Source organism: Mustela nivalis (assembly GCF_964662115.1).
Source record: "Mustela nivalis genome assembly, chromosome: 10".
NCBI lineage: Eukaryota > Metazoa > Chordata > Mammalia > Carnivora > Mustelidae > Mustela > Mustela nivalis.
In genome coordinates this window covers 51,796,868-51,816,014 of record NC_139029.1, presented here as the reverse complement: position 1 = coordinate 51,816,014, position 19,147 = coordinate 51,796,868, and the positions used below count along the sequence as shown (strand labels likewise).

General features: G+C 37.9%; 1 protein-coding gene across 8 annotated transcripts in view; it reads right to left on the bottom strand.

Moving 5' to 3' along the window:
• The window catches only part of LEPR (leptin receptor), a 90,513-nt gene that overhangs the window by 39,676 nt on the left and 31,690 nt on the right, over window positions 1-19,147 (bottom strand). For all 8 annotated transcript variants that reach the window (XM_082687879.1, XM_082687880.1, XM_082687876.1 and 5 more), the window contains 2 exons: window positions 18,272-18,395; window positions 2,786-2,994 (listed from right to left, as the gene is read on the bottom strand). In XM_082687879.1, coding sequence (XP_082544005.1) covers window positions 2,786-2,994; window positions 18,272-18,395 — 333 coding nt within the window. The remainder of the gene's footprint in view (window positions 1-2,785; window positions 2,995-18,271; window positions 18,396-19,147) is intronic.

Below are 19,147 nucleotides of genomic sequence, written 5' to 3'. Positions count from 1 at the left end.
CTCATGACCAAAAAGAAAACAAAACAAAAACACCAAACAGAAATCATGAAATTATAAACTATTGTACATTTTCTGCTGGCATACATAGATACCTTGATATTAGAAATCCAAAAATTAATCTTTCTCTGGACAACCCATATCTTAGATATACCTCATCTACCTGCTTCTTTCAGAGCACTATTCCTTGGCAGAATTGGCACTACTCACTCTCCCCACTTCATATTCCATTTTCTTAACCAACCTACTCTGATCAGGTAGGTCTTCTGCTCTTCCAGTCCACTGAACCCACTTTATTAAGGTCATCATCCTTTGCCAAACCCAATGTTAGTTATCTGATGCATTTTTCTTTACTGTTCTGCGGTATTCCACATAGCTGCTCATTTGGATTCCACTTGACTTCAAGGCCACCACACTCTTTTCACTCCTCTTTTCTATGATTGCCTCAGTCTTTCTCTCACTGAACTCCAAACGGATGATCTCAGGCAATCCCATAAACATCTATACACCAGATAGTCCCATATATATCTCGCATGAACTCTAGGATCATATGTGCAACTGCCTGCTCAGCATCTCTTGGGTATCTATAAGCATCTCAAAATAATATGTCACACATCTGATCCTCCCCAAATATCTGGTACAGCTATTCACTGGCATGCTCAGGGCCGAGTCTGTTATCTTTGGTTCTTCTCTGTCCATACTCCATAACCAATCCACTAGAAATTTCAGTTAGCACCACCTCCCAAATGAATCCCAGCTATGATCATCTCTTTACTTCTCCAGTGCTACATCTCTAAACCAACTAGATCATTCCAATAGCCTCCTATCTGAGCCTTCTGATTCTACTCTTATAACTATTCTTCCTCATTTCCCCATCAATTTCCTTCTCCATATGCAGAGTAAATTTTAAACATGCATACATACATACACCCACGACCATATCACTCTCCTGGTTCAAAAGCTTCCACTGTAATTAGAATAAAACCCAAACTCTATAACCCTGGCCTACCATATGACCCGAATCCAATACCTCCGACCACATCTCCAAATATTCCCCCACCTCATTAACTCCAAGCTCCTTGTCTTGGGCCCTCCCACTTCCAAGCTCATTCCATCTCAGAGGTTTTATGGGTGCTATTTTCCTGGCTGGAGCACCTTTTGCTCTGGATTTTTGCATGGCTATCTCCTTTTCATTCAGCTCAAATGCTATCTCCAAAAACGGGTCTTCTTTGACCTCCACAGCTGAAATAATAGTCCTTAAACCTACCTAACACTCTCCTCATCTTATTTATTTTGTGGAACTTAACATTTTTAGGACATTATCATATATACCAAAGTATAAGGAAAGATTTTTTTTTTCCTCAAAAAATTACCCCTGAAAAAAAGATAAAATTCTTTTTAGGTTTCTTATAAAGTCTCTCATAAACACCTTCTAACTACCTTATTTTTGTAAATATTTCATTTAACTCTGGTTCTAAATGCTTCTAAAAATCGCCTGACAGAATTAGTTTTGAAAAGAGAACAAAATGATATTTTATAAATTTTATGTATGTTTTTCCCTGTGCTATAACTTCATCACAGAATTGCTTGGATGTCATAGAGACCACAAATATATCCCTAAAGGACAAATTATTTGAAGGTCCTCATGTTGAAATATGATGTCATATTCATATACAGATTCAAAAAGTGGTATATCCCCAGTAACTTATAGAGAAGTGAAGGTGAAGTTGTTTGGAAAATTGTGTGTGAAATACCTGGAAAAGTGGTTCGAGTGATGTCAAAAACAATGTCAAGATGCACGTAAATAGTTGGTATATAATGGTTTCAAGAAATATAAGTGGAAAATAGTAACACTGTTAAATTATATATTATATATAAAATACATACACAAAACTGAGTTAATCAATTTTAAGTGAACAATGCATATATTATTATTCACATCTGTAATCATATATTCAGGTTGATCAAAAGAAACTGGGAATCTTTGCACTAAAAATATGGGGTACTACCTATTATTTGAGTTTTTCTAATAATCAGATTTGTATGGAAAATGATTTAGGTGTTTACTTTTTTGTTTTTCTCTGCTCACTCTTGTTTGTCTCCAGTTTATGAGGGAGGAACTTTGTCTCACTCACCATTGTTTCCCCAGCTTTGAGATCAGTGGCTGACACACATGAGCTTCTAAGAAATATTTATTGAAGGAATAAGTAAAAGTACAAAATAAATAAATAAACAAGGGTAAAAACCAGCTCCTAATTATTTCTGGAAATTGTTATATGAGAAGTGTAAAAGTAACACCCCAATGATATATATCCATTGGACAGATCCAGGATTGAAAGAAAAACTGTTTTTAAGAATGAATTTAAGGGGCACCTGAGTGACTCCATCGGTTAAGCATCTGACTGTTGGTTTTGGCTCAGGTTGTGATCTCATGGGTCATGGGATCAAACCCCTCATCAGGCTCTGTGCTCAGCAGGGAGTCTGCTTGAAGAGTCTCTCTGCCCCTCCCCCCACTCATGCTTGCACTCTCTCTCTTTCTCTCTCTCTCTCTAAAATAAATGGGTAAGTCTTTATAAAAAAGAAAGAATTCAAGTCACAACTGCAGAGATAATGTATACTACTGTTAAAACATTCTAGAGGCTGCTTTTAATACTCCCTGGTTCTGCATTTGCTGTCCTGCCCACATGGGTCAAAGCAAGATAAGCTACTGACAACTTCTGTAAGCAATGTTTAACCTAATTGTGAGGCTGATGTTTAGATATAATACCTTTTTTTATGCGTGACTTACCAACATTTATGGGCTGAACTGACATTAGAGGTGATTGGAAGTTTATTCCACCAGACGTGATTTTCAGATACAGAAGGAGAGTGTGGTTGAGTTTGGCTGTTGGCACAGGCACGTGGCATTCACAGCTGTCGTGAACACTGCAGTTGCACTGGACAATCTGAAAACTGCTTTTCTGGGGGACCAGAGGTGACTCTTCTAACACTTCAGGCCTACGTGCCAAAGGAAGGGTTAAATATTAGCATAGATGTGACAGGATTGGATTTATCTAAAATATATGATAAAAATCCAAACCGAGGTGAACTGTTCCAAACATCCAGCTTAAATGGCATCTAGAAAAAACAGGATACATTATATTAGAGATGCAAAAATAAGGGTTCAAGCAGGTTAGCCTTACAAATAATACGCACACGAAGAGAATGAAGCAACAGTCAAGTACTGAAAGGAAAGAAACACTGTGATCCCAAAACTCTACACCCAGAGAAAATACCTTTCAAAATGAACATGAAATAAAGGTTTTTCTCAGGCATACCAAAACTGAAAGAATCTGTCATCATCAGATCTGTGTTACAAAAATTGCCAAAGAAAGTCCATCAGACAAAAAGAAAATGACAACAGATGGAAATCTGATTTCACACAAGAAATAAAAAAACTGGGGCACCTGGGTGGCTCAGTTGGGTAAGCGTTTGCCTTTGGCTCAGATCATGATCTCAGGGTCCTAGGATGGAGCCCCATTTATCGGGCTCCCTGCTCAGTGGAGAGCCTGCTTCTCCCTCTCTTCCCCACTCGTGCTCTCTCTTGCTATCTTTGTCTCTGTCTCTCTCTCAAATAAATAAATAAGATCTTAAAAAAATAAAGAACTTTAGAAGGGTAAACATTTACCAACTGCTTAAAACAAAAATAATACCATGTAGTGTAGGGTTTATAACACAGGGAGAAGTATAATGTGTGACACTGGCTCCCAGCTTGGGGGAGAGAGCCGTGACCTAAGTATGCAGTTTTAATGTTCTCATACCATCCATGAAATGGTACGATATTAGTTAGAGGTACATCTGTTAGATTGTAGTAAGTTAAAAACCTATATTATAAATCCTAAAGCAACGACTAAAATAATAAAATAAGGAGTTATAGCTAATGAACCACAATAATCAAGCCAACAGAGTACTAGCATAAGTACTGAAAAATAGATTAATGGAACAGAATAGAGACCAACACATATATGGACAACCAGCTTTCTACAGAGGTTCAAAAGCAGTTCTGTGGAGAAAGGGCAATCTTTTCATTAAGCTGCATGGAACAATGGAGTATCTACACACAAAACAAAACAAAACAAATTTCAATCCATAGCCACACCAGATTAAAAAATTAATTCAAAATGGATCATTTACATTCAAATGTAAAACCTAAAGCTATAAAATTTCTAGAAGAGAACACAAGGACAAAAATTTGTTACCTTGAGTAAGGTAACATTTCCTTAGATGCAACACCAGAAGTAGGATCCATAAAAGAACAAATTGATAAGCTGGATTCCTATCAAGATTGAAACTTGTTGTTGAAAGAAAGACACTACGGAACAACAAGAGGACAAGCCACAGACTGAGAGAATATATTTCCCAATTATCTATTTGATAAAGGACTTGTCTCCAGAAGATATAAAGAACATTGCTCAGAGATAATAAAACAAACAATACGATTAAAAACAGGCAAAGATTTCACCACGCACTTAGCCAGAGAAGATAAATCAATGAAAATAAACATGTGAAAAGAAGCCCAAGGTCATTTGTTATTCAGGAAATGCAAATGAAAACCACAATGATAACACTATCCACATATTAGAATGGCTAAAGTTTTTAAAATTAATTATAAGGATGTGAAGAAATTGGAGCTTTAATCCACCTTTGGTGGGAATGTAAAATGATACAACTTCGGAAAACAGTTTAGTAATTTTTAAGTTGTTAAAATTACACCTCTCATATGATTTACACATTTCTCTTAGTCATCCAAGAGAAATGAAAGTATATGTCCTCTCAGAGACTCATACATAAACAGAGAGGCTTGTGGCCGCTTTATTTGTAATAGCCAAAAGCTATAAATAACTCTAGTGTCCATTCACAGGTGAATGGATAAACAAAATGTGGTATATCCATATAATAGAATGCTACTTCCCAGTGGAAAGGAATGAACTTCTAGTAGATGCACACAACATTAATAAGTCTCAAAATTATCATGCTGTATGACAGCATGACAAAGTACTGTATGACTGCATTTATATAAAATTCTAGAAAAATACAAAGTAACCTGCAGTAACAGGAAGCAGGTCATTCATTGTGTGGGGACAGTAGAGGGTGATGAGGACGGTAGGAACCACAGACCGGGGCAGCAGGTGGAGTTACAAAGGGTCAGGAAGCAATTTCATAATTGGCAATATATTTGTTTTCTTTATTAGGGTGATGATTTTATGAGTGATTTCATATGGCAAAACTTACAAAAAACTTACAAATTTATACTTTGAATATATAATAAACTGTGTAAATATGTACAGTTTATTGTCTATTTTAAATCTTATGTCAATAAAGCTGTTTACCCAAAAAAAGAAAATTTAGGGAAAACTTTTTAAGCAATACTGTGCCTATCACTATAAACCTACAAATGAATGAGCTAACCTTAAAAAGTAATTTTTAAGGGGCGCTTGGGTGGCTCAGTCGGTCAAGTGTCTCCTTTGACTCAGGTGATGATCTTAGGGTCTTGGGATCAAGCCCTGCATCAGCTCCCCGTTCAGCAGGAAGTCTGCTTCTTCCTCTCTCATGCTCCCAACATGCCCCCACCCTGCTTGGGCTCTCTCTCGCTATCTCTCAAATAAATAAATAAAATCTTTAAAAAAAAAAAAAAAAGTAATTGTAGTTTTTCCTTCAGTTATTGGGTTACCTCCTGATAAACTCATCATAAATTAGAGGTAGCCTAGGTTGAAATGTATTTAATATGCATTTGATAGGTATCAAATGCCATAGCTTAGCTTAGCCTACTTTAAACATGCTCAGAACACTTACACTGGCCTACAGGTGGGCAAAATCATCTAACACAAAGCCTATTTTATAATAAAATATTGAACAACTCATGGAATTTACTGACTATCATACCCAGAGTTTAAAAAATAAAAGAGAGAGAGAGAGTATGGTCGAAGTTTATCAGCTGTTCCCCCCCCTGGTCACATGGCCGACAGGGAATTGTCACTGCACAGCATCACAAGGGAGTATTCATCCTACCATATATCACTAGTCTGGGAAACGATCAAAATTCAAAACTGTACTGAATGAGTACTGCTTTCACACCGTTAAATCATAAATCAAACCATTTTAAGTGGGTGACGGCCTGTAACTAGCTGGGTTGAGTTACGTAATTCAAGGCACAGAGACTAGTAGTATGCAACCAAGACACAGAGTTGTTATTTCCGATTTATGAGTTTTGTGTTTTTTCGTCTGTCTGGTTGCCTGGAGAGTCTAAGTCCAGCTGCAAATAAGAAGACTTACTGCGTTGGGGGCAGTTATGGGTGGGACAGCGGTAACTAACATGTCCCTGTCTTGCTTGAGCCACCCCATTAGTCCATAAACACCTGCTGCCTTCTACCTAAACCACTCTGGGTTTTTTTTTTTTTTTTTTTTTTAAAGAACTTAGGGAGAGGAAGAGTATTAATATGTAGATAGGATCACTGCCTTCAGAATTCTCGCAGTCCTTTTGTAGGGAAAAAACTGTAAGTGTAAAATATACTAAGGAGAATGCACTGTTCTAGAAACTCTGCTAACTAGCATATCCCCAAGAATTCACATATGAATGGACCCGAATCTTTCATTCATCTACCACAGGTACTAAGTGTGAATTCTGATAGATTTTCGAGTCTCCTGAGAGACTTCAGCCTTACTTTAGTCCCAAAAGAAATCAATCAAGAAACAACAGTTACAGGCCTTTTAGCATGCAAAGCAGTCTACAGGACGCTGTGTCAGGGATAATATCATTGTAGGAAGCACCCTAAATTAACACCAAGACCTAAAATCAAGTCCTTCCATTGGCTTCTGAGCCATAAGACTATAGATGGGTATATTCTTCTTTATGAGGCTCAGTTTCCATAATCAGTAAAACAGAGAAAATGCCTGTACCACCTCCCTTTACAAAGCTGTTGTAATCAAAGATGATTATATAAAAGTGTTTTTGAAAACTTTAAAGTGCTATACACCCATAAAATACCATTTTGAATTAGAATTAGAATGACTTAGCACTTTCAATTTTATCTAAACCTTTAAACAAAGCCAATGAAATGTCATTTAAAAAAAAATATCATACTATGCCTTTTAGGTATTTTTCAAATATTAAAATAAAAGCTTTTATGAAAAGGATACGGAACAAATTGAATAAATTGTGGTATTTTATGTCAGAAATATGCTTGCATGGTATTATGCTTTAAAGAACTCCCAAATTTTACAGCAAAAATAGAAGTAAACAGAAAATAAGGCATACATTCTTCACTAATGCTTTTTAAAGGACAGAAAATTCTAGTGATATTTTTCTTTTTTAAACAAAAAGAAAAAAGTTAGAATTACACTGTCTTACTGTAGATAGTCTTTCCAATACCATAGAATGGATAGTTATAGAATTGGGCTGATTACCAATTAAATTAACTATCTGGTTTCTCTATCACTTCACTGTTTTGTGTTCTATTTAATCAATTTCATCATTAATTTATTTATAATATCAATATACATAAAATATATTACTATATATTTATAATAATGACCATATATAATATATATCTTTATTTTAGTAATTCATTAGTTATGATTTTTTTAAGGCATCTCCATTCACAAATTTCCCATATCACTCCAACAGACAATCCCATTAAGAAACTCATTTCCAAACGTTCTACACAGGAGTGAGGAAAATATAGCCCACAGGCCAAATACACCTGTTTTTCTATAGCCTGTGAGCTAAGAATGGTTTCCTACATTTTCAAATGGTTAAAAAAAAAAAGAGAGAGAGGAAGAATAACCCATGATACATGAAAATTGCATAAAATTCAAATTTCTGTGTCCATAAATATAGTCATGCTTATTCATTTATACATATTAACTATGACTACAAGTTTGGAAGAAAGACTGTATGGCCTACAAAGTCTGAAATATTTGCTATTTGGCCCAAGTTATTTGCTATTCTGGCTATTGGCCAGAAACATTTTGTACTCCCTACTGGTGGGAATTTGATGGACAAAGGACACAAAAATAGAAAATCCACGTTAAATATAACATCACATTTCCTTGTATAGCATATTTACAATTTACACAAACACCTTGTGAATCACTAATTTAATGTTCAAACTACCTTATGAGGGAACTAATATCACCTACTTTATAAGTAAGAGAGGCTCAGAGACAATGCGGACCTGAAACTTGTCTGAAGTCTTGTGCTTTAGTGTTCCTTGCTCATTTCATTACATCCAAGATGACTCTCTCTTTTTCTTTCAAGACTTCATGTATTTATTTGACAGAGAGAACCCAGGAAGGGGGAGTGGTAGGGAGAGGGGAGAAGCAAGCTCCCCATGGAGGAAGGAGCCTGATATGGGGCTCAATCCCAGGACCTTGGGATCATAACCTGAGCCGAAGGTAGACGCTTAACAGACTGAGCCACCCAGATGTGCCACCTAAGATGTCTTATTATCACAAGATAAATTTTCCTGTTACTGAAGCCACTTTATTATTTTATTTAGGGGATTAACACACCAGAGCTCACAACTGAAAAATAATTATAATCTGAACCATCTTAACATTTCCATACATTAGAACTTTAAAGAATTAGAGGATTATATAATTATGTAATAATTACATAATTATTATTATTTCAAGGATTATTGCTTGAGGAAAAGACGAGATATTGCTCATATTTATGAGAGCATAAACTTTGCAAAGTTTGTGTGAAACTGGAATACAGGGACCTTGTAACTTGTCAAAGTCAGGATCAGACCTTCTTTTATCTTCTAAAAGAAGTCTGAAGTATTTGTGAACATCAAACAGCACTCTAAATTTTGATCATTTTAAAGTGTAAGGATTAAAATGATAATCAAATTTTTAAAATAAGAAAGGAGATACATTGGTTTAAAATAACCAAAAGGTAAAAATTTCTGAAATCCTTCACAAACTTTTATGCAGCCAAGTATCTTATGCCTTGCCAACACACACACACACACATTCAGTACCACTATTTAATCGCTCTATAAGTGAGCAAACTTTACTTAAAAGTGAAAATAGTTACACAAAACAAAACAAAACATTTCTCAACTTTTAAATTTGGCTTCCTTGAAAACTTTACCATTTGGGCAATTTTTCTACTGAGAAGTTAGACATATTAATATTTAGTACTGAAATTTCATTTTGATAGACACAGTGATTTATAGAGAGAGCACAGTCTATCCTCTGATCTTTGGTCATATTGTTTGTTCCCAGGATTACTTTTCTATTAATATATTCAAACTTCTCTAAGCAAAGATCTATGCCAAGCTATTAGAGGAATAACATCAAATGGGTACCACCCAATTCCTAACTGTGACATAAACTGAGAGCAAACCATGGTGGACAAATGAATAGGTGGGAATTGTTGGAAACAGTATTAGTTTTGTATATCACTTAATCAAGTCACTTATTTTAATCTCAGACTGGTAATCTATATGGATGTTACCCAAAAAATCTACTTTGGGAATCCCCCTAAATTTCAAAGCCCAAATTAGTATCCCAAACTAGTAGCATCAGAATCACCTGGAACCTTGTTAAAAATAGATTCCTAGACCTTCCATGAAGAATTCAGTAGGTCTGGGGCTAAGGAATCTGTTTTCAGTAAGAGCCATAGATTGGTTCTCAAAGAGTTATCCCCACACCAGTAGCACCGGCATCCTCGGGAACTTGATAAAAATGCAAATTACTGGGGTGCCTGGGTGGCTTAGTCAGCTGCCTTCGGCTCAGGTCATGATTCCAGGGTCCTGGGATCAAGCCCAGCATCAGGCTCCTTGCTCAGCGGGGAGCCTGCTTCCCCCTCTGCCGGCTGCTCCCCTCCTGCTTGTTCTCTCTCTCTGACAAATAAATAAATAAAATCTTTTTAAAATATGCAAATTACTGGCTCCACAAGATCTCATGAATCAGGCCCAAATAAGAAGTAATGGCCTAGATAAATGTCATCAAGGAGACAAGTTTAAGAAGCATTTTGTAAAACGCAAAGTACTCTTCAGATGTAAGATATTACCAAACAAATGGAAAATCAACAAGGATGAAACGGAGAAAGAAAAAAAAAAGACTGCAAATAAAAACAAATGGACCTTAATGCATATCAAGTTAACAGTTTAACCACATTGGAGGAGAAATCCTAATTACCTTTGGAACATAGTATTTGGACCATGAAACCTTTAGCCTTAGCAAAGGTAAAATGAGTGGAAACAAATATTGTACTCTAGTTAGTATGCTTGTTTTTCATAGTGGTATAGGTTAGCAATTCCAAAATTACTTTACATATGTTCTAGGACAAAGCAAATGGGTTTGATATTGTGGGAAAGGGAAGGCAGTTTTTTATTGCTGGAGAAAAAAGAAAGAGGGATGTGTGGGAGGATGGGAAAGAGGGAGGGAAGGGAAGTAGAGGGAGAGGAAAAGGAGAGGAGAGGGGAGGGGGAGGGAAAGAAGGAAGAAAGGAAAAGGAAGGCTAGAATGGATCCTATGGTTTGGGACTACAATGGAAGATACTATGGGTGCCTGCGTGGCTCAGTTGGTTAAGCATCAGACTTTTGGTTTTGACTGAGATCATGATGTCAAAGTCCTGGGATCAGGTCCTGGGTTAGGATCCATACTCAGCAAGGAGTCTGCTTGAGATTTTCTCTCTCTCTCTCCTTCTGCCCACCCCCTAACTTGCTCACTCTCTCTCTAAATATATAAATCTTTTAAAAAATGGGCAATGTTAGTACGAATATATGCTTTTAATGAATGTGTATACAGAGATAGAGAAATGCAAATTTGTGCCTATTATATATACACGTTGTGTGTGTATTGTGGATACACATACATGTGACTAGCTCTGGAGCTGAGAGGGCCCAGAAACAATGCCCCCCAAGTAACATGAGAATGTAGCTCCCAGATACTGCTTTGTAAATACCATTCTCCAACAAAAAGGAATCTGGGCTCTTTGGAGAAATGGCTGATTCCAGTTTTAAAGCAAGAAAAGTATAAAACTAACTTGAAATGTCTTATAATACTAGAGAGGAAGGAAGTCCTCAAAAAAGAAAAAATAATATGAGACACATTAAAAGGAGACAGAAACCAATCTGAATAAGTTCCCAATGGCCAAATATGGGGCAATTTGAGCAATAAAATAAAAAATGATAGTAACTGATTATAGCCCATAAAATAGAAGAAGAATCCATGAGTTCATCTTGACAGGAAGGAAGGAAGGAAGGGAGGGAATGGGAAGTGTACTTCTCACAGAGCCCAGCACTGTGGCCTACACACACCAAATGTTTCTTTTTTTTTTTTTAAGATTTAATTTATTTGACAGACAGAGATCACAAGTAGGCAGAGAGGTGGGCAGAGAGATGGGGAAAGCAGACTCCCTGCTGAGCAGAGAGCCTGATGCAGGGCTTGATCCCAAGACCCTGGGATCATGACCTGAGCCGAAGGCAGAGGCTTCAACCCACTGAGCCACCCAGGTGCCCCACACCAAATGTTTCTTGAGTGAATAACACTAGCCCTAAAATGTCCCAGTTAGTACGGAGCACTTTTATTTACTTTATAAATAATGCATTTGTCTTCTCTAAAAATTGCAGTTGGTTCTTCTCTATATTGCCAATTTCTCTCATTATATTCATGTTTTCTTTTATATCCTTGAGCATGTGGAACATTGTAATAGTCATCCTTGTCTGCTACTTTTATTATTTAATTTCTGGATCTGTTTCTATTGACTGATTTTTCTTTTCCTCTTGGCTAGGAGTTACATTTTTCTGTTCCTCATATGTGTAGTATTTTTCTACTAGATGCCAGACATTATGAATACTACATTAAGTGTTGGATTGTATTGTTTTGCTTTAAACGAGGTTGGAATTTGTTCTGGCAGTCAGTTAAGTTATTTAGGCACCAGTTTGAACCTTTTTTCTTTCAAGTTATTTTGGGGAGAGAATAACCTTGACTCTAGGGTTAATTTGGCCCCACTTTTAGAATGTAGCTATTATGGAGTTTCTAATGTCATCGATATTCACTAATCTGCTTGGTAGAAAACTTCAATTATTCTTGGTCCTATATAACTTTTGAGAATTGTTTAGTTTATAGTTCCTGGTGATTGTTCTCTTCCTAGTATTTCTTACCCAACTCAGTTTCTTACCAAACATCATGGGCAGACTGGTCATCAGTTAAGGGGACCCCAGTACTAATTCTGTGTACCCCCCTGCACCAAATACTCTTCACAAATTCAAGCTTCCTTATGCTCTCTGAACTCTCCTTGATCCTGTCTCCTTGATCCAGAAAAATCACTGGGCTCTACCTGAGTCTCCCAGCCCTGTGCCAAGTTCTGAAAATTGCCTTTAGTCCAGAGAGCCTGAATAATTCAGGATTCACTTTGTTTCCTTTTCTCAGGAATCACAGGGGCACCTGTTTGCCTTTGGCTCAGGTCATGATCTCAGGGCCCTGGGATTGAGCCCCACACTGGGCTCTTTGCTCAGTGGGGAGCCTGCTTCTCCCTTTCCCTCAGTGCTCTCTCATTCTCTCTCTCTCATAAATAAATAAATAAATAAAATCTTTAAAAAGAAAAAGAAATCACAGTTCTGTTCTGCTTTTGTCCCATATCTGGAAGTAGATGTTTCCTACATTTTTATCTAGTTTTCTAATTGTTTATGACAGAAGAGTAATCCCAGACTGAATTACTCCCTCAATGGCCAGAAGGAACTTACAAAAATATAATATATTCAAATACTTTAAAACTTGATTTTCTTTAAAGGAAGCAGTGAAATGGGTGGTGACTCAATGGAATGTGTGATCTATGTCTTAAATGGGAGTTATTACAGTGTGTTATCAGCTGAGAAGAAAGCTTGATAATGCAAGGAAGAGAGGGGATAACTATAAGAGCAAAGTCCTTGAGTAAGCTACAGGGGATGGGACTCAAAACACATGAGAAAGGGTTCACTTGAGATTGGAACACAGAGAACTCATCCATGATTAGAGAAGAGAAGGATGCTGTGTGAGCACTGATAGGAGCAGGCTGGTAGGTTTTGGTGAGAAAAGCAATGGTAAGAGAACCTCCCCCCAGCTCCAGTTTTCCCACTGAAAATCTAAAGTAAGGTCATCAAGGAGTGTCTCTGGCTCTCTCTCAGGGAAGCCAGCTGCCATGTTGTAGCATAACCAATGGAGAAATCCACATGACAAGGAACGGAAGGAAACCTCCAGCCTCAGCCCGGGAGGAAATAAGGCCCTCTGTCCAATAGCCCATGAGGAACTAGGAAGCCCAGGAAACAGATCCTCCTGAACTTAAGCCTTGAAATAACTGCAGTTCTAGCTGACATCTTCACTGCAACCTTGTGAAAGACTTTGAGGCATGAGTCCCCAGCTAAGCAGTGCCTGGATTCCTGAACCACAGGGTCTATGAAATGATAAATGATTGTTGTGGTAAGCCACTAAATTTGGGGTAGCTTATTCTATAGCACAATAACCAAGACAGGTATTGGAACATGGCAATTTGATGATGCCATACAGTAACACCTAAAAATGTGGGAGAGGCTTTAGAACCAGGTGACAGACAGAGGCTGGAACAATTTGGAGACACAGGCTAAAGAAATCCTAAATTGCCTTGAATAGAATGTGAGTGGAAATGTGGAGTTTGAGGACACTGCCAGTGAGGGTACAAGAGGAATTAAAGAACATGGACTGGAAACTGGAGGAAAGAGAATCTTATGTAGGGGCAGAAAGCAAGCTGTAGACAGCGTGTGCCTCCTGAACTGGGTGATCTGCTGCAGGAAATTGCCAAGGAGGTGTCTGAAGGTGACTCTTGGCTTCTTCTTGCCACAAGAGGAGAGATAGATATTGAGCAAAGGGCTGTTAAACAAAAGAAACCAAGACAAGAGCTGCGAGATACCTAGTCTCTCGAGATGGCACAGATGTTGCTGGTAGGACATGGCATGGCTTCCAAGCAAAGATCAAAGAGAAGGCAGAGGAGGGCTTATCTCTAAGAGACCTGTGGGCTTTTACCCAATGGGGTGAATCATAGTGAGAGTCACAGGAGGCTGTGTGGCTCCTATGAGAGAACAGGTAGCAGAAACACTACTAGCTCAAACTGAAAGGGTACAAAATTAAACAAAGCCACTAGATTCCCAATATTGTTCTGAGAAAATTCCCCCACTGCAGAGAGGTACAGAAGAAACGGAAGAAAAAGAAATTCAGAAGGCAGAGCCAAGAAATATGGAGAATTATTCCAGACATTGAGGCAACAGAGGGAAGAAGCCTAAGGTGAGGAGGAAGAGATGGTCAGAGAGTGAGGTGCTTGACTCTGAAATACAGAGCACGGTTACCGGTAATGGCAAGGTCTGGAACAAGTCCACAAGAATGGATGAACCAGATGGGGTGGAGAAGAAAGAATAGGGGAAGTAAAGCCTTCAAGAAGTTGAAGGTCATCCATATGAACATGGAAATCACCAGGAATGCTGATAGGGAATAGTAAAGAGACAGAGTAAATGAGGTGTTAGCAGTTACAGAAGCCCAAACTCAGGATGACCCTTATTCATCCACCTCCATTTCTCACCATTCCCCAACTTGTTAACGCAACCATACTTACCTTTTCATGTCCTCAAATGACCAGATGTGAACTTGGGACCTTGCAAATGCTCCTCACTCTACCTGGTTCGTCCGATGTCCCCCTCGTAATTCAGGCAGATACTTCTAGTGCCTGTCTCTATGTGTTTTCACAAGTCCCTACGTTTATTTCACCAGTGTTTTCAAACTTTGTTATGTGTCTGAGCTGTGTCTGAGCTGTTCAGCGTGGTTGCCCACACTCAGCTCAGTGGCTGGTGCACACAGTAAACATCTCATGAAGGAAGAAAAGGATTTCTCTTCCATGTCAAAGATAAAATGTCCTAAAGTAGTTGAAAATAGCACATTTCTATGGTATCTCTCCTTTGGATTCTCTACAAACATTAATATCTGAGCTCAAACAATGCTTTCCCTTAAGGGACATATTTATAGGGCTTTAAACCCCTTATAAACATTAGGTTTTAGTTCCTTTAAGAAACACACTTATTGGGACGCCTGGGTGGCTCAGTTGGTTAAGCAGCTGCCTTCGGCTCAGGTCATGATCCCAGCGTCCTGGGATCGAGTCCCACATCGGGCTCCTTGCTCCGCAGGGAGCCTGCTTCTCCCTCTGACTCTGCCTTCCACTCTGTCTGCCTGTGCTCGCTCTCACTCGCTCTCTCTCTGACAAATAAATAAATAAAACGTTTAAAAAAAAAGAAAGAAACACACTTATTTACACATAGAAGCATTTGAAAGATTTCTTCCAAGGATTCTCTAATGTCTGGAGAAGGGGATTTTGATTTAAAATCTCTTCTTCCAGAAACTACCCTTATGGATTTGCCCTCCCATGGAGGTCTGGTTCATTATACTGACTCTCTTCCTTCTAATCTGAAAAGTCTTATTTAAATTATTTGGAGATATAGTGCCCAAAGATGCACACAACAGAATTCAAGACAGAAACAGCATGTAACAATGGGTAAAATGGACATATTAACCAAATTGTATAAAGGAGAGAACAATTAATGTGGGAGGGGGAATGCCACAACCCCACAATATTTCTCAAACTGCATGCAATTATGATAAGTTTTCCTGTACTGATATTTTTAGAAGCCTGAGTTCAAAATAAAAGCAGTTCAGGATGCCTGGGTGTCTCAGGCAGTTAAGGACCTGACTCTTGATTTCAGTTCAGGTCATGATCTCAGGGCTGTGAGAGGGAGCCCTGAGTCAGGCTCTGTGCTGGGTAGGGAGCCTGTTTAAGATTCTCTCTCTCCCTCTGCCCCTCCTCCAACTTCTCTCTCTCCACCTCTAATAATAATAATAATAATAATAATAATAATAATAATAATAATAATAATAGCCGGTCAAAAACAATCTGCTAAATTCATCATATGAGCAAGTTAATTTATCATAATTTTCTCATTTTCCTGGATCTGACAATTTATATGAATAGACCAGTGACTACTTGGCTGAGTGAAGTGAAATGAAAATTCATAGCTGTAGCCAAGGTACTATGCAACTTTGTAAATTCTGATATATTCCGATATCTTTTTCTGAAAATGCAGACCTCTAGATGTAAATATAATCTATACATAATAAAATTTAAACCCTTACAGATAGTCACAGAGCTTTAACACCAAGCACACTGCCCTACCCTGCTGATAATGTTTGAAATTCTCTTGAGTAAGCACCCAGGGAGTTTCTGATTACCATCCAAAATATTTAGGTCATCGTAGGAATGTGCTACATTGCAAAGGAATTCTTTTCTCTGAACCAAAATCTATTTTGCTCAAAAAAGTAGGGAATTTTCTGCTCTAAACTTCAAATATATCTCCAACCAAAAGAGGGTTTCCTTTCTTTCCTCATTACTCAAAGCTGAAGTGAGCCTCCTTCATTTTAAGACCAACCTTCCATCTGTGCGCTCTTCCTGGAACTTACTTATTTAAATACTCACTCTCTGTCATAGATCTTCAATGGATTCTCTTCCACCATATCTTCAACCTTTCTCCCCTGCTGGGTCATAATCTACAGACTAGAAACAAGCTCATTCTTTCCTGTCCTTTTAATGTCCACCCTTGGCTGTCCATCACCAATTACTATTCCAACCTTTCCCACTTTACAACCCGTTACTTTGTTCGCCTCTAGAGATCCATAGCGCAGTCATTTCTGTTGTGAACATGTATCTAGGTTTCCTGACTGCCCAGCATTTGTCTGGAAAATCTAACATTTTGTAAAGCTCAGACACTGGCAGCTGGGGGCACCTTCTCACCAATCGGGCAGTCCCATTCAGAAGGCTGTCCTTAATGAGAACTACCCAAAGAAACAGGGGCTAGCAGGCTTCCAGAGTCACCTAGAATTCAGCTGCACTAGCCATCCCCACCTAAGGCTTCCGCAACAATCTTGTGCTCCCATGGTTTCACGTACATTCCTAAACAACATACAAGAGTAACTACTCCAACTGAAGCGATGTGCAAATCTGCCCCAACAATAGTCTGTGATGCCTCTGAGACAGATGTCATAACCCTTCTATTTTTTTTAACATCTTTAAATTTCTCTTTTAATTATTTTAATTTATAAGGGTATACTACATGTTGGCGAACTGAATTTAAATTAAAAAAATAAATTATTTTGGGGCGCCTGGGTGGCTCAGTGGGTTAAGCCGCTGCCTTCGGCTCAGGTCATGATCTCAGGGTCCTGGGATCGAGTCCCGCATCAGGCTCTCTGCTCAGCAGGGAACCTGCTTCCTTCTCTCTCTCTCTGCCTGCCTCTCAGTGTACTTGTAATTTCTCTCTGTCAAATAAATAAATAAAATCTTTAAAATAAATAAATAAATAAATAAATTGTTTTAACTTAAAATGATTTTTGAATATATAATTAATATAATTATTTTATTTAAAATATACATAACATAAAATTTTCCATTCTGAGTGTACAGTTCAGTGACAGTAGTACTTCACATTGTCCGATAATCATCACCACCATCCAGCTTCAGAACTCTTCACACCTTCCCAAACTGAAATTTTGTACATTAAACGGGAACTTGCACCCCTAGTCCCTGGTTACTACTATTCCACTTCCTCTCTTGACTCATGTTTATATGGACAGTTTCTAGCACATTGCCTCTCAACAGCATGTCCTCAAAACTGTAGAACTGAAAGGAATTAGTATCCTTCTCCTTAAGCGTCACAGAAAAGAGCTAAAATTCATCTAGAAATGATAAGTATCGTCACTGGAGTTATTACGAAACTTGAATGATGTCTTCGCTGGAATCATAAGTGTATGGCTATTTAAAACCACCATCTTGACTCTCTACTCTGCACAAATAAATATTGAACACTTACATTTCTAAGCTAATAAAATGATCGAAAAGGACAAAAGAATCTGCTTGAAAAAGAAATGTATAACAAGTTTTCCCCCTGCACTCAAATATCTAAGAGCCCTGAACTGAGCTCATCCTTCTTGCAGAATATACGCCCATCCATAATTGCTATGTCTTGCTACCTTAATCAACAGGAGGAGCAAAGAGGAAACCTAACAGAGATTAATATTGCATGAAAAATACATAAAACTGCCCTCTAGAAATGGACATACATACAAAAGGAAATGTAGGGAGAGGAGAGTTTTCATAATCCATTTCTGTATATGGAAGCTCTCGCATTAAAAAAAATTGTATCATAGAAATTTCCAAATTAATTTATTTGGCACTTACAGAACATATAAAAGATGGACCTTAAGGTCATAAGTCTTGAAAGGATTCTTAAATAATGACTCCATATAACAGATGAATAATTTCAAGTCCTCTTTCATCCAGCACTGTATGTTCCAGTTTGCACCTGAATTAAAAATAAACTACATTAAATCTGAAAAACATTCGGAACAACTCAGTGAAAAAGAAGAACTAAATTAAATTTACCAGTGTTCTGATACAACTTCCATTACCTATTCTGAGAGAAAAGGAACCGGCTCTAACTAGTGGTATGTATCTACCTAAGTCACTTAGCCCCCGAGGTCCCCAGTTTCCTTTTAGGTAAGTAACAGAGTTAAATTCTCAAACTCTCCCCCCCCCCCCAAATCTTCAACTGCTTAAGCAGGACAAAAGACCTCACCTAGCTCAGTTCACGCTCACTTTCGAAGAGGAAAAAAAATATATTCAACATCAAGGGATAAGCAAATGGGAGCAGTATTTCTGAGTCTGCTTTAGCACTAAACGCACAGTGATTCACATGTGAACCATGATTCATGTCTTGAATTCTTATTATTGTAATATCACAGGCCCCAAATACAACTGATGCAAATATACTTCATTGTGCCCTGGAAAACTTACCTGGTAATAAATTACTGGTGATTTGTAATTTAAAAAGCAAGAAGAGCAACAACTACAAATAATGGCTAACCCAAGACAACACTAACATATTTCCCCAAACCTGAAGGATTGGTAGCTGGTCGGGATTTTACAACTGTTGAGCCCTTACAAAGTAAACAGTATGCCTGACAGAACCACCTGTTGAAATCCTCAGCAATCGCTGCTTAACCTACCAATTTTACTTAAATTCACTAAGAAGCGACTGGTTATGGAAATATTATT